Below are 14,267 nucleotides of genomic sequence, written 5' to 3'. Positions count from 1 at the left end.
CTTATGTTAAGATGTTACGGAAGATCAGCTTCCTTATCTGTAAAGTGGAAACTAATTGCATTTAACTTAGAAGGTTGTTTCGAGGGTGAAATGAAGTAATCTACTTAAAATACTTACAGTGATGCTCAATACTTATAAATATACATGGATACCCATGTGAACATAAATAAGCATTCTATAGATGCACATGTTTACTTGCTAGATGCCAGTTATCATACTGGGGTTACAAAAATGCATAAGACACATTTTTCTTCTCCACCATCTTGCAGTCTAAAGGGTGAGGCTGTGTCAACCAAGAACAACCCTGACAGTCATGAGAGGAGGGTGCAGTGGAGGGAGGAAAGGCGCTGTCCTTCCCCCTTGGGGAACTGAGAGGACACACACTGGGAGGACTTCACAGAGGAGGTGACGCTGGGACTGATGTTATCCCTGCTCACTGTTCTCAGAGCCTCTCTTTTGAAACTATCCTCTGTGCATGGTTAAAAATTATTTGTACAGGCCAGGTGTGGTGGCTCACCCTTGTAATCCCCAGCACTTTGGGAGGCTGAGGTGGGAGGATCACTTGAGCCCAGGAGTTTGAGGCCAGCTTAGGCAACATAGTGAGACCCCCATCCCTATAAAAAATATTAAGAAAGTTAGCCAGGCATGGTGGTGCATGCCTGTGGTCCCAGTTGTTCAAGAGGCTGAGGTGAGAGGACTGCCTGAGCCCAGGAATTTGAGGCTTCAGTGCATGATTGTGCCACTGCATTCCAGCAAGGTCCTGCCTCCAATATGTACATATATTTATACAGATGGCCATTCATTCTCGGAAGATTTATTTGCACTTCCAAAATGGTAAGCATGGGAAAGGCACCATATAAAAGATTAATTATAAGTATAAAGTAGTAATAAAGTTTTATTTTTTCATTCTGCAGGTCAAACTCTTGCTCTGGAGAGAAAGCCAGCAGTGGAGCCACAGTCCTCTTTGGAATACGTTTTAATATTCATTATGGTACTAGATGAGCACATCAGCATAAGTGAGAGAGGTAGAGAGAGCATCTGAAATAGCAGGGCACCATTTTCCTAAAGGTTGCTAAAGCCCATTGCCAGGGCCTAAAGCAGCCAGCGCTGAGGCCCTGGGAGGAAGCTCTGCAGGAAGTCATCAACACAAAACCCATTAGTGTGGAGTTCAGCAGGTGGAAGTCAACATGCCCAGCCTGATGGCTGCATGCCACTGCTTTCTGCCCTGACCTTCTCAGACTCTTCATTTCAGCTCGCACACTCATGTTTGGGTGTCAGGGTCCCAGATGTGCATCAGTGTATTCTTAGGCTTCAGATCTATTGTCTAAACAGCCGTTTTCTAGCATTCATTATTGAGGAAATGTGTTTGAATACCATGCTTAGTGAAGAGGTATGCAGACTCGTGGGACATTTTGGTTTGCCCATGTCTTCTGGTAGATGGCAATCATCCAGAAGGGAAAGCACTGGGGTTTTCCATTTGGGGCACCCTGGGAAGGGTTCTCTTTAGCAAAGCACTCTTTTGTCGCGTCTTTGTGCTACAGCATCTCTTCTGCTTTCTCCTGGTTCACTGCATTATGCCAAGGCCATGTGCATTGGATCTTTAGTTCAATCCAATAATAAATAAGACATAATCACACGCTCCTCCATAAAACTTGTGGAATGCTGACTATATGCTTGGTACCATGCTAAGTGTTGTCCAGGACACAGAGTAGACAGATTCTTATAAATCTTTTCCTTGAAAGGAGGTGTGTGCTGGCATTGTAAAGATTTTTGTTTACTATGTCTAAATATGCAGCATAATGGAGATGAAAATGATTAGTTTTTCTTTTCTTTTCTTTTCTTTTTTTTTTTTTTTGAGACAGGGTCTCACTCTGTCCCCCAGGCTGGAGTGCAGTGGTGCAATCTTGGCTTACTGGAACCTCCATGTCCCGGGTTCAAGTGATTCTCCTGCCTAGCCATCTGAGTAGCTGGGACTACAGGTACACACCATCACACTTGGCTAATTTTTGTGTTTTTTTAAATAGAGACAGGATTTCTCTGTGTTGCAGGCTGGTCTCAAATTCCTGATCTCAAGTGATCCGCCCACATTGGCCTCCCAAAGTGTTAGGAATACAGGTGTGAGCCATCGCGCCTGGCCTAAAATGCTTAGTTTATCTTTAACCTTTACCAAATACCACATCACCGCGCCTGTTGTCACCCTAGAATCAAGCTAGTAAAACAGTAATGGTAATAATTCCTTATATTTCCATGAAGGGGTGTGAGTTTCAGCCAAGGAACTGTCAGCAGAGATGATGTGCATCCCTTCTGGGCCGAGGTGTTTAAAACCTGGCAGTGCCCTCTCTGCCCTCTCGCTACTTAGGCTGATGCGGTTCAGAAGACAGAAAGGCCTCAGAGGATGGGGAATTCCAACACTGCCTTTAGGCTTCGACACAGGGGGGTCCCCAGGCCCAAGAAATGGCCCCACCAGAGCCCATATCTCCCTTCTAGAACACTCTCCAGGTCACCAAAGGTTCCCTCTCCCAGCCTGCAAAGAACTCTTCCCTAGGCTGTGCTCTTGAAGGTGAGATGGTGCCATTGGCTGTGTATCCCTCGGCCCAAGGGATGGATGGCTGAGAGGAGGCTGCTTACAGGGGGTGTGGGTGGAGCTTGAACTAAGGCATCCTCCCACAGGCACATAACGTTCCCTGAGGTGAGAGATGGAGCTGCAGATAGGAGGTGGGCAGGCTGAAGGGGAGTGTTGAAATTTGAGGAGTCTGGGAATTTGAATGGGAACTTGGCCTTCCAGGTCGTTACGCAAGTATATTTGTCAAGGTAAGAATACAGAATACATTTGCTTTAAGTCTGTTTCTAAAGTTCCTTAGCTTTTTAATTTTTATTGTTTTTGAGACAGTCTCATTCTGTTGCCCCCACTGGAGTGCAGTGGTGCGATCTCAGCTCATTACAACCCCTGCCTCCCAGGTTCAAGTGATTCTTGTGCCTCAGCCTCCCAAGTAGCTGGGATTACAAGCATGTGCCATCACACCTGGCTAATTTTTGTATTTTCAGTAGAGATGGGGTTTCGCCATGATGGCCAGGCTGGTCTTGAACTTCTGGCCTTAGGTGATCTACCTGCCTTGGCTTCCCAAAGTGCTGGGATTACAGGTATGAGCCACTGAGCCCAGCCAGCTCACCCAGTTTTGTATCTACCTTAGACCCAGGCAGGTACCACCATGCCTGGCTAGTTTTTGTATTGTCAGTTGAGATAGGGTTTTGCCATGTTGATCAGGCTGGTCTTGAAACCCTGGTCTCAAGTGATCCGCCCACCTCAGCCTCCCAAAGTGCTGGGATTACAGGTGTAAGCCACTATGCCTGGCCCAAAAGTTCTTTAACTTTTAAATATTTGGGATGTGTAGGGTTGCCAGATAAAATACAGGACGCCTAGCTAAGCTTGAATTTCAGATAAACAGTGAATATTTTCGTCATATAATTGTGTGTCCCAAATATTGCATGAGACATATTTACACTGAAAAAGTATTCATTGTTCATCTAAAGTTAAAATTTAACAGTCATCTTGTATTTTTATTCACTACATCTGACAACCCCAGTCTAAGCCTCCATTTGTTTTCTTGCTGGAGACCTGTGTACATTGGAATGGGTCTGGCGGAGTCACAAGATGGACACAGCCTGGTTCCTGAATCCCTAATCGCAGGAATGCTGCCCCCTGACCAGACACTCCTATCTTGGACTATTACAGTAGTGAAGAATTAACTCTTACTGTTTTTGACCCATACATTTGTAGGACTATTTATTACAGTACCCCATAACTATCATTACTAAGTCAAGGCAAACATTTATGTTCCTTACTGTGAATATCACAAAAACCTCCAGCTAGGGAAAGAACCCAGAGCTTATGGAGGCAATAAGGGCCAAACCTTTGTCCCAGAAACTAAGTCCTCTGGGGCTCTTTTCCATGGGCCTGGGGCTGTTTCACGGCTGAGAGCTGTGATGGAAGCCACCACAATGGAATCATTCTCCGCCATGATATCCTGTAAGTTTTTTTTTTTTCTTTTTTCTTTTTTTTTTACAGCAGGGCCATGCTCCCCTGTGATATTTTTAATAATAACAGCAAATATATATGACATAAGAAGGCATATAAAAATCAAATGTCATAACATGTGTACATCGAGGGCTTACTTACATGCGTGTTAGTCATGCTGCTACTACTAGCTTTCCGTGGATCATCTCACTTAATTCTGTTAATAATTCTGTGAGGTAGGTTTTATTATTCCCATTTCATAGATAAGGAGATTGAGGTAAGAGGTCTCCAAAATCATACAGCTTTTGCGTGGTGTTTAATTAAATAATGTCTTACTCCAGACTTTGCTTTTGTAAGAAAAAATGTGTTCTTTCATGGAGAACTGCATTTTCTTTTCTTTTCTTTCTTTCTTTCTTTTTTTTTTTTTTTTTTTTTTTGAGATGGAGTCTTTCTCTGTTGCCCAGGCTGGAGTGCAGTGGCATGACCTTGGCTCACTGCAACCTCTGCCTTCTGGGTTCAAATGATTCTCCTGCCTCAGCTTCCTGAGTAGTAGCTGGGATTACAGGCTTTTGCCACCATGTCCAGCTTTTTTTTTTTTTTTTTTTTTTTTTTTTTGTATTTTTAGTAGAGACAGATTTTCATCATGTTGGCCAGGCTCGTCTTGAACTCTTGACCTCAGGTGATCTGCCCACCTTGGCCTCCCTAAGTGTTGGGATTAAGGCATGAGCCACCATGCCCGACTGTGAACTGCATTTTTTAGGGCACATCTTACTGGACTATAGGATTCTGAATTTATGGGAGCAATTTTACGTCTGTAAACTTTAAAGGGCTACTAACAATGCAAAGTCATCCTTGTCAATAGTCATGTGAATGAATTCTGTGCAGTGGGAGGATAACCTCCCCGATGCAGAAAAGCAGGTTTATGTCTGCTAGCACATTCATATTTCTTTCTTTTTTTTTTTAATTTTACTTAAGTTCTGGGGTACATGTGCAGGACATGCAGGTTTGTTACACAGGTATACATGTGCCATGGTGGTGCGCTGCACCCATCAACCTGTCATCCACATTAGGTATTTCTCCTAATGCTGTCCCTCCCCTTGCCCCCCACCCACTGACAGGGCCTAGAGTGTGATGTTCCCTCCTGTGCTCATGTGTTCTAATTGTTTGACTTCACTTATGAGTGAGAACATGCAGTGTTTGGTTTTCTGTTCCTGTGTTACTTTGCTGAAGAATGATAGTTTCCGGCTTCATTCATGTCCCTGCAAAGGACATGAGCTCATTCTTTTTCATGGCTGCATAGTATTCTATGGTGTATAGCCACATTCCTATTTCTACATCCTTTACTCCATACACATTTGCGCTTCTTTGGCTTTTCCTTTGACTCATTTATAACATCTGCCTGGTTCCCTGAATTAATTAATGAGCTAAATAAATTATTTAACATGGGTCATTTTGTATTTGTACGAGAGTCCCAATTTTGCCTTTTTTTTGAAAATTATTCTTAAACAGTTTTAACCACAAGATGCAGGGGACAATATCTCCATCCTATTTGGTTCTTGGTTGCCTGTTATGTAGCAGATGGTGCCTTTTTCTGATTAGACAGGCATCAAGAATGGCTCCAAGTCTAAACATAAGAAGATAAGGTCTATAGAGATTTAAAAAACGACTTCTCCATTCTAAGGCTCACTGCCAAAGTGAGCTTCCTGTCTGGGGATCTGCCCCTCCTCAGCGAACATCACTATGGCCCCTCCCTCTCCAGAGGTCCGGAGGGTACTTGGCCTCCACTAGAAAACCACCCCAGAGTCACTGGTTGTGGTGGCTCATGCCTGTAATCCCAGCACTTTGGGAGGCCAAGGCGGGTGGATCACCTGAGGTCAGGATTTCGAGACCAGCCTGGCCGACATGGAGAAACCCCATCTCTACTAAAAATACAAAAAAAAAAAAAAAAAAAAAAAAAAAAAAAAATTAGCTGGGCATTGTGGCAGTCGTCTGTAATCCCAGCTGCTCCAGAGGCTGAGGCAAGAGAATTGCTTAAACTCGGGAGTCGGAGGTTGCAGAGATTGCACCACTGCACTCCAGCCTGGGTAACAGAGCAGGACTCCATCTCAAAAAAAAAGAAGAAAAGAAGAAAACCACCCCAGAGCACAGTCAGCCTGACATCCACAAAAAAACAGCTACATAAATAGTTAAATAAGTTAACTGTTTTATGGTATTTAGAATAGTGGCTATATAAGTGTCATGTAAGTGCTTGCTAAACAAACACACACACACACACACACACACACACACACACACACTCCATTGTAGATACTTTAAGGGAAAAAAATCACAGCCCTTGCTGACTTTTGCTAGTCATCTTTTGTTTTCCTGGGATCAAGTGGGGAAATGTGAATGTGCAGGGCCATTGGGTAGGGTGGGTTTCCCAGGTGTCTGCACAGAGCAGTCCCTAATAGAACTTACCCTTCAGTAGGATAAGTCTGCCCTTTGTGGCCTGGGTGTCCTAACAAGATGGCTGAATAAATAACTATATAACCCATAGGACAAAATATATTAAAACCCTGCAGTCTAAAAGGAACATCAAGTGCTTTGTTTTCATTGGGTAGGAATGAAGATGTGGGCTGGCAGGGCATCTCAGACCTGGGTACTTCGTCACCAAAGGGAGGCAGAGGGCCAGAAGCCTGACAGCCACACTTCTGAGCAGTCTTTTGCATCATGAGGTGGGAGGCTAGTGGTGGCTCTTACTGTGCTGGCCTTCTTGGGGCTGGGGTGGGGTAATAGCTTGGCATAGGACAGAGAAGAGATTAAACGGAGCTTGAGTATCATCACATTGTACACTATTTGTGACCTTAGCATAACAATGAGGCTCTAAAAATGAGATTTTTCTTTTCTTTTCTTTTCTTTTTCTTTCTTTCTTTTTTTTTTTTTTTTTTTTTTTTTTTGATACAGAGCCTCCCTCTGTCGCCCAGGCTGGAGTGCAGTGTCCTGATTTCGGCTCACTGCAACTCTCGGCTCACTGCAACTCTCCGCTCACTGCAACCCTTGCCTCCCAGGTTCAAGCGATTCTCCTGCTTCAGCCTCCCGAGTAGCTGGGACTACAGGTGCCTGCCACCACGCCTGGCTAATTTTTGTATTTTTAGTAAAGATGGAATTGCGCAATATTGGCCAGGCTGGTTTTGAACTCCTGACCTTGTGATCTGCCTGCCTCAGCCTCCCAAAGTGCTGGGATTACAAGCATGAGCCACTGTGCCTGGCCAAAATGAGATCTTTTAATGGCTGATTTTCCAGTTTCTTTCATGCTTAAGCAAACACACTACTAAACATGCTATTTCAAATGAGTAGTGCAGAGGTACCTTGCTTTCACTTTCATTGGACAGAATTTCCAGGGCTTCCAGGTGTGATAAACCTTGGTATTCATCAAACAGCATTCCATAGTGCGCAGTTCTCTCCACTGTGAGCTGCTGTGCCAGTCTCTGCTTCTCTTTCTCCTTAGCTTCCCTTAACATCTGCAGAAATACACAATGTTTGTACTCTGGATATATATTTAAAAGCATCATTTCCTGTGTAAGACATCGGGGAGGTGGGGGGGACTGACTCTGTATTAGAGAAGGGGAGATTCTGGTCACTTTGGAATTCCTACAAAATGATATTTTTGATTGATGCTACTGATAACTTTTACATCATATCCTACTTTGCATTTTACATGTTGATTATGTGGAAAGGAAAACAAAGCAAAAATTCTATGACTGGAAATAAACTGGAAAGGAACGCATCGAAAGCTTTAACAGTGGCTTCCACTAAAGTGTTTCCCACGTGCGTCATTCACTTTCTTATTTTATTTATTTTTTAAATTTTATTTTATTTTTTTGAGGTGGAGCCTCGCTCTGTTGCTCAGGCTGGAGTACAGTGGTACGACCTCGGCTCCCTGCAACCTCTGCCTCCGGATTCAAGTGATTCTTGTGCCTCAGCCTCCCGAGGAGCTGGGACTACAGACCCTTGCCACCATGCCCAGCAAATTTTTGTATTTTTTTTGGTAGAGACAGGGTTTCACCAGTTGGCCAGACTGGTCCTAAACTCCTGACCTCAAGTGATCTGCCTGCCTCGGCCTCTCAATATGCTAAGATTATAGGTGTGAGCCACTGTACCTGGCTAATTTTCTTATTTTCTAAAGTCCCCAAATTTTCTATTATGAGCAAGTTTATGTGTTCTTGGAAAGTTGAATCTCTTATGACAGCGTTAACTCCTGTACCTATACAGGCTTCAAAGCAGAAATAAGCTGGTCTGATTTGTTCTAAGTTATTATATATTTTTTGAGACGGAATTTCGCTCTTGTTGTCCAGGCTGGAGTGCAATGGTGCAATCTTGGCTCACTGCCATCTCTGCCTCCTGGGTTCAAGTGATTCTCCTGCCTCAGCATCTTGAGTAGCTGAGATTACAGGTGCCCGCCACCATGCCCAGCTAATTTTTTGTGTTTTTAGTAGAGACAGGTTTCACCATGTTGGCCAGGCTGGCCTGGAACTCCTGACCTCAGGTGATCTGCCTGCCTTGGCCTCCCAAAGCGCTAAGATTACAGGCATGAGCCACTGTGCCCAGCCAAATTATTATATTTAAAAAAATTTTTGTGTGTGTGGTTATTACATTTCCTCAATTTAAAAATTAATAAATACAAACTCATAATGTATTTGTCATGAGATACTTACTGCGATTAAGAATATTAGCTTATTAGCTTAGGGCTAGGTGTGGTGGCTCACACCTGTAATTCCAGTACTTTGGGAGGCCAAGGTGGGCAGATCACTTGAGGTCAGGAGTTTAAGACCAGCCTGGCTAATGGTGAAACCTCATCTCTACTAAAAATATAAAAATTAGCTGGGCCTGTTGGTACACGTCTGTAATCCCAGCTACTTAGGAGGCTGAGGCAGGAGAATCGCTTGAATCTGGGAGACGGAGGTTGCAGTGAGCTGAGATGGTGCCACTGGGTAACTGAGCAAGACTCCATCTCAAAACAATAAAACAAAAAAGTATATTAGCTGATAGATTCTTAGGCTGGTTTCCAGAAATATAACTGTGAACAACATTTCCTCTCCCCATTATTTTTTGTTGGTTCAATAAAATGACAACACATAAGCACAAGTTCCATCAGTTACTCCCAATTTTCTGCACTTGCGTTCTTTGATTCTAAGTATCTTTTATGTGATTCCTCATTAAGTTTACTGAGGCATTACATTTATGGGGTTTTTTAATTTCTGTGGAGAGCACTGTAAAGACACTGGCCACCACCACAAGGTCACAGAGGAAGAGACCTGAAGAAAAGATTGTGGTTTTTATCGTGTGCCAGTAAAACAATCAGCCTCATCTCCTTTTGGGTTCTCAAGGTTGTCTGCCAAGAACCCACTGTGCTGCAGAGAGAATTCTCTCTCCTGTCTGTCTTTAAGATGAAATTAGTACAGACTCTGAATTTTAAAGTTTTTCAAACAACCCAATGAAACCATCACTGGAAAATTTTAACACTGGCAATAAAAACTAACTACCCCCACTAATCTCAGGGCTTGGTGGTGGTAAAATAAAATAACACAGTAACACTAAAATAACTTCCTTTCTCTCTCTTTTTTTTTTTTTTTTTTTTTGAGACAGAGTCTTACTCTGTCACCCAGACTGCAGTGCAGTGGTGCCATCTTGGCTCACTGCAACCCACACCCCCCCACTGGGTTCCAGCAATTCTCTTGCCTCAGCCTCCCGAGTAGCTGGGATGACAGGTGCCTGTCACTGTGCCAGGAATTTTTTTTTTTTTTTTTTTTTTTTTTAGTAGAGACATGGTTTCAACATCTTAGCCAGGCTGGTCTTGAACTCTTGACGTAGTGATCCACCCGCCTCGGCCTCCCAAAGTGCTGGGATTATAGGTGTGAGCCACTGTGCCTGGTCATCACTTCCTTTCTCTACACCAGCTTCCACCTCTGAATCTGGGCTTTGGGAGAGAGGAAAGAAGGGATAAAGTTGAAGAGAAAGGGAAAGGGTCACTCTGGAATGATGCGGATTCACTCCAAACTGGGGAGTAGGCCAGGTGAGGTGGCTCACACCTGCAGTTCTGCACTTCGGGAGGCAAAGGTGGGCAGATCACTAGGTCAGGCGTTTGAGACCAGCCTGGCCAATATGGTGAAACCCTGACTCTACTAAAAATACAAAAAATTAGCCAGGCATGGTGGCAGGCGGCCATAATCCCAGCTACTCAGGAGGCTGAGGCAGGAGAATTGCTTGAACCTGGGAAGTGGAGGTTGCAGGGAGCAGAGATCGTGCCACTGCACTTCCGCCTGGGCAACAGAGTAAGTAAGACTCTGTCTCAAAAACAAAAACAACAAAACTGGGGAGTAAAATTAAAGATGCCTAAGGGATAAGCAGCTTGACAAGGGATACTGGTTCTATTTTCCCTCTGGAAAAGAAAAGAAAGTGGATTTCAATAGCAGGGAGTGATCCTGGCCAGGAAAAATTCCTGACTCAGGGGAGCTATGGAACTCCCTGTCACCGTGTTATTTAAACAGTATTCCCTGTGCTTGGCTGGGCGTGGTGGCTCACGCCTGTAATCCCAGCACTTGGGGTGGCCGAGGTGGGCAGTTCACCTGAGGCCAGGAGTCCAGGACCAGCCTGGCCAACATGGTGAAACCCCATCTCTACTAAAAATACAAAAATTAGCCAGGCATGGTGCTGCACACCTGTAAAAAAGCTACTCAGGAGGCTGAGGCAGGAGAATCACTTGAACCCAGGAGGCGGAGGTTGCAGTGAGCTGAGATTGTGCTACCGAACCGAACTGGGTGACAGAATGAGGCTCTGTCTCAAAAAAAAAAAAAAAAAAAAAAAAAAAAAAAAAAAGAAAAGAAAAGAAAGAAAGAAAAAGAGTATTCCCTGGGCTGGGCTACTGGGATAAAAACACGAGTAATTTAGGTAGTGCATGCATGCAAGCTCCTCGTTTCTAGAGTTCTGTATTTCTTTAGTGTGTAAAGGAAAAAATATAACAGACTTCCCTGTTTCCGCTGTGTGTCCTTCCAGTTGTCGGAAAGACCTTGGAGCCATCCCTGACAACTCCTTTTATCTCGTAGCTCACATTCACTCCAACAGGGTATCGGGAACTATCTTCCAATTATACCCGGAATCAGCCATTCCTCACTGTCTACAAGGCCTCCATGGTGCCTGGGGCCACCGTCATAGCTTGTTTAGATAACAGCAATTGACAGAGCAATTCTCCAGTGAGAGTGCAACCTCCCGCCTCGCCTACCCCCAGGGCATAAATGCTGGATTTCAAAATCCAGCCTTCAGCCCCCGACAGCTCCTCTCTGCCAATCACAGGTGCAGTAGGGTCACTAAGGCAGACCTTTACTGAAAGATGAGGTCTCCTTTGTCAGCAGTGTTTGGCGGATGGGCTTTCCCCTGGTTTCGTCCAGCCTTTCCTTTAGGACACTTCCACCCATTCTTCTCTCCCTCTTTCCTTCGCTGGGGTGGGACCGGCATCTTGGTCTAATGGTTCTCTCAGCCTTCCTGGGCTCCCTCCCCATTTTCTCTCACACAAGCACTTCCCCTAATGAAATCCTTGCATGTTTAAGCCCATCTTGGTGTCTGTTTCTGGGAGTCCCTAGACAGATACACATTCTAACCATGGTCCTCCCAATTTTATACACAGGAACTAGAGTGATCTTGCTAAAAAAGCACAGAGCAGATTTTGTCACTTCTTTTCTCAAAATGCTGCAATGGTTTCCCCATTTCACAAACACTAAAACCCAAGGTCCTTACAAATGTCTGCCGTGATCTGCCATCGCCACTCCCTGTCACCACTCTGGTGTCCTCTTCAACAACTCTCACCCAGAGCTCACGCCTCCCCATCACTGGCATCCTGCTGTTCTGTGTTCATACCAGACGCTCCTGCCTCAGGGCCTTTGCATGAGTTCCCACTCACCCGGAACGAGCTTTACTCAGATTCCTGCACGGCCAACCCTTTCATCAGCTTCAAGTATTCGCTCACATGTCATCATCTGCCCAAGGCCCCCTCACTATCCTACTTAGCACTCGGCCTGCCCCTCACACCCACATTCCTGATCACCTCTTCCTTTTCTACTCTGGCTTTTGCCCATGGCACTCGTCTCTTTCTCAAAAACTGGATAATGTCTGTTTGTCTCTTCTCATTAAAACAAAAGCTCTTTAAGGGTAAGAGTTCTTATCCATTTTGGCTACTAATGTATCCCAAGTGCTTGAAACAGTACCTGGAACAGAGTTGACATGCAAAATGCATTTGTGGATGAATGGATGGATGAAAAATCCCTGTTTCGAGGGAGGTTAATGTCAGTAGTGTTGTGATGATCCAGTTTACACAGGCCATGTGAATTATAGGTGCAAGTTCAGGTGTGCCCCAGAATGTTCCGTATCATACTCCCTGCCATATAGTTCAGATGTGTGATTAAAAAAAACACGCTGCAGATGGCTAGTGTGGTTCTTGGGTGACACATTTCTAAGAGCATTGCTACTGACAATTTATGGGCAGTGCTACTTTTTAACAGATTGCATGCAGATGTGATAAAAATTGTGACAGTGGCACAAAAGTCTGGGAAACTACCCTAATCCAATTCTTCATTTTATAGCCAAAGAAGCCATAGAATTAGCCAGTTTTTGGACCCAGTCTCGTTTTTTCCACCTTATCACTATCTTAGCTTGAATTAAATATGTATGTGTATACACTCACATACACATATGTTTGCGTGTATGTATGTGTGTATAAAAATACATATACAGATTAGGTTGGGCATGGTGACTCACACCTATAATCAGAGCACTTTGGGAGAATGAGGTCAGCATGGTGAAACTCCGTCTCTACTAAAAATACAAAAATTAGCTGGGCATGGTGGCATGTGCCTGTAGTCCCAGCTACTTGAGAGGCTGAGGCAGGAGAATTGCTTGAACCCGGGAGGCAGAGGTTGCAGTGAGCTGAAATATATATATATATATATATATATATATATATATATATATATATATATATATATAAATCTTACAGCAAACATATTCCTATACACTCATCAAATATCCTTTTCCTTTTAGACACACAGCTAACCTACCTCTATGTCTCAGCCCCCTTCAGTTGAGTTGGGTGGTCTATGTGATAAGTCTTGGCCAATGATATGAGGGTGAAAGTGATGTGTGCCATTTCCCGGCCTAGTCCTCAATTGGCCCATATTGCCTTCCACATCCGCTCTCTGTGAAGCTGGAAGTAAGGATTTCAAGATGATGGAGCTAGAAGATGTGGGGTCAGAAGTGAGCTCCCCATGAGAGCCCCCTGGGACACAGCCTCCTGTGTGAGCAGGAATGTTCATGCTGCACTTTGTGGGAGTGAAAGGTAAACCTTTTTGTTCTAAGTCACACTGATACTTGGGAGTGACTGTTCTTTTATGGCATCTAGCGTTAACGATCTAATATTAACCTATTTTCTTTATTAAGGAACAGGAGGGTGACGTCTAGATGATCTTGCAAAGTCCCTACCTGGACTATAACATCAGAGTGGTCCTACTTGGGTTATTCCAAAAGAGACAAGAAAAAATAGCCTAAAGCAAAAGCTTCTGAGGGTTGCCATGAACATATTCTCAGTGATAGTTATTCAGAAGGCAACCTTCATGGGCTCCTAGTACCCAGTACGGCCTGTGCCATTTACAAAATCCATCGCTGCATCAGCTGCCTCTGATTTCAGGAAAGCACAGAGACCTTGTGTATCAGTCTCAGGGAGGAGGCAGACTGAGGCATGCCTGCACTGTGGGGTAACCTGGGCATGTTCACTGGAAGAGCAAGTTTAATATTAGAGTCCAATGTGGAAAATAAGACAAATACTATTTGTATAAGTAACTCACTTAGGGTCACGAAGCTAGTAACTGGTAGAGATGAGATGCATACAATAGCATAAGTGGATCATCTTCAAGAAATTCTAATATTAAGTGAATTAAAAGGTAAAAGAATGTATTTAGCATGCTACCACTGGGTTGAAAAAGCATGTGTGTATTTATGTATACGTCTATCCACATGCATACATATACACTTACATATCTGTATATTTATGTATAGCTGCATCTATATATCTATATCTGTATCTTTATGCTGTCTCTGATAGAATCCTTAAGAAACTGTTAACAGGGGTTGTCTCATCTGAGGAATTAATTGGCTGGGAAAACGGGGATATTAGAAGCTCCATTTTCACTCTCTGCTTTTTGATTCCATTTGCTTTGAATCATGT

At 43.9% G+C, this 14,267-nt stretch overlaps 1 protein-coding gene across 3 annotated transcripts in view; it reads right to left on the bottom strand.

The window, feature by feature from the left end:
- Positions 1–14,267, bottom strand: part of FAM114A1 (family with sequence similarity 114 member A1) — a 94,559-nt gene that overhangs the window by 30,687 nt on the left and 49,605 nt on the right. For all 3 annotated transcript variants that reach the window (XM_074396015.1, XM_039468524.2, XM_074396016.1), the window contains exon 7: positions 7,366–7,518. In XM_074396015.1, the coding sequence (XP_074252116.1) occupies positions 7,366–7,518 (153 nt within the window). The remainder of the gene's footprint in view (positions 1–7,365; positions 7,519–14,267) is intronic.

Source organism: Saimiri boliviensis, chromosome 3 (assembly GCF_048565385.1).
Source record: "Saimiri boliviensis isolate mSaiBol1 chromosome 3, mSaiBol1.pri, whole genome shotgun sequence".
NCBI classification, from domain to species: domain Eukaryota; kingdom Metazoa; phylum Chordata; class Mammalia; order Primates; family Cebidae; genus Saimiri; species Saimiri boliviensis.
This window is presented reverse-complemented; position numbering and strand designations above follow the sequence as displayed.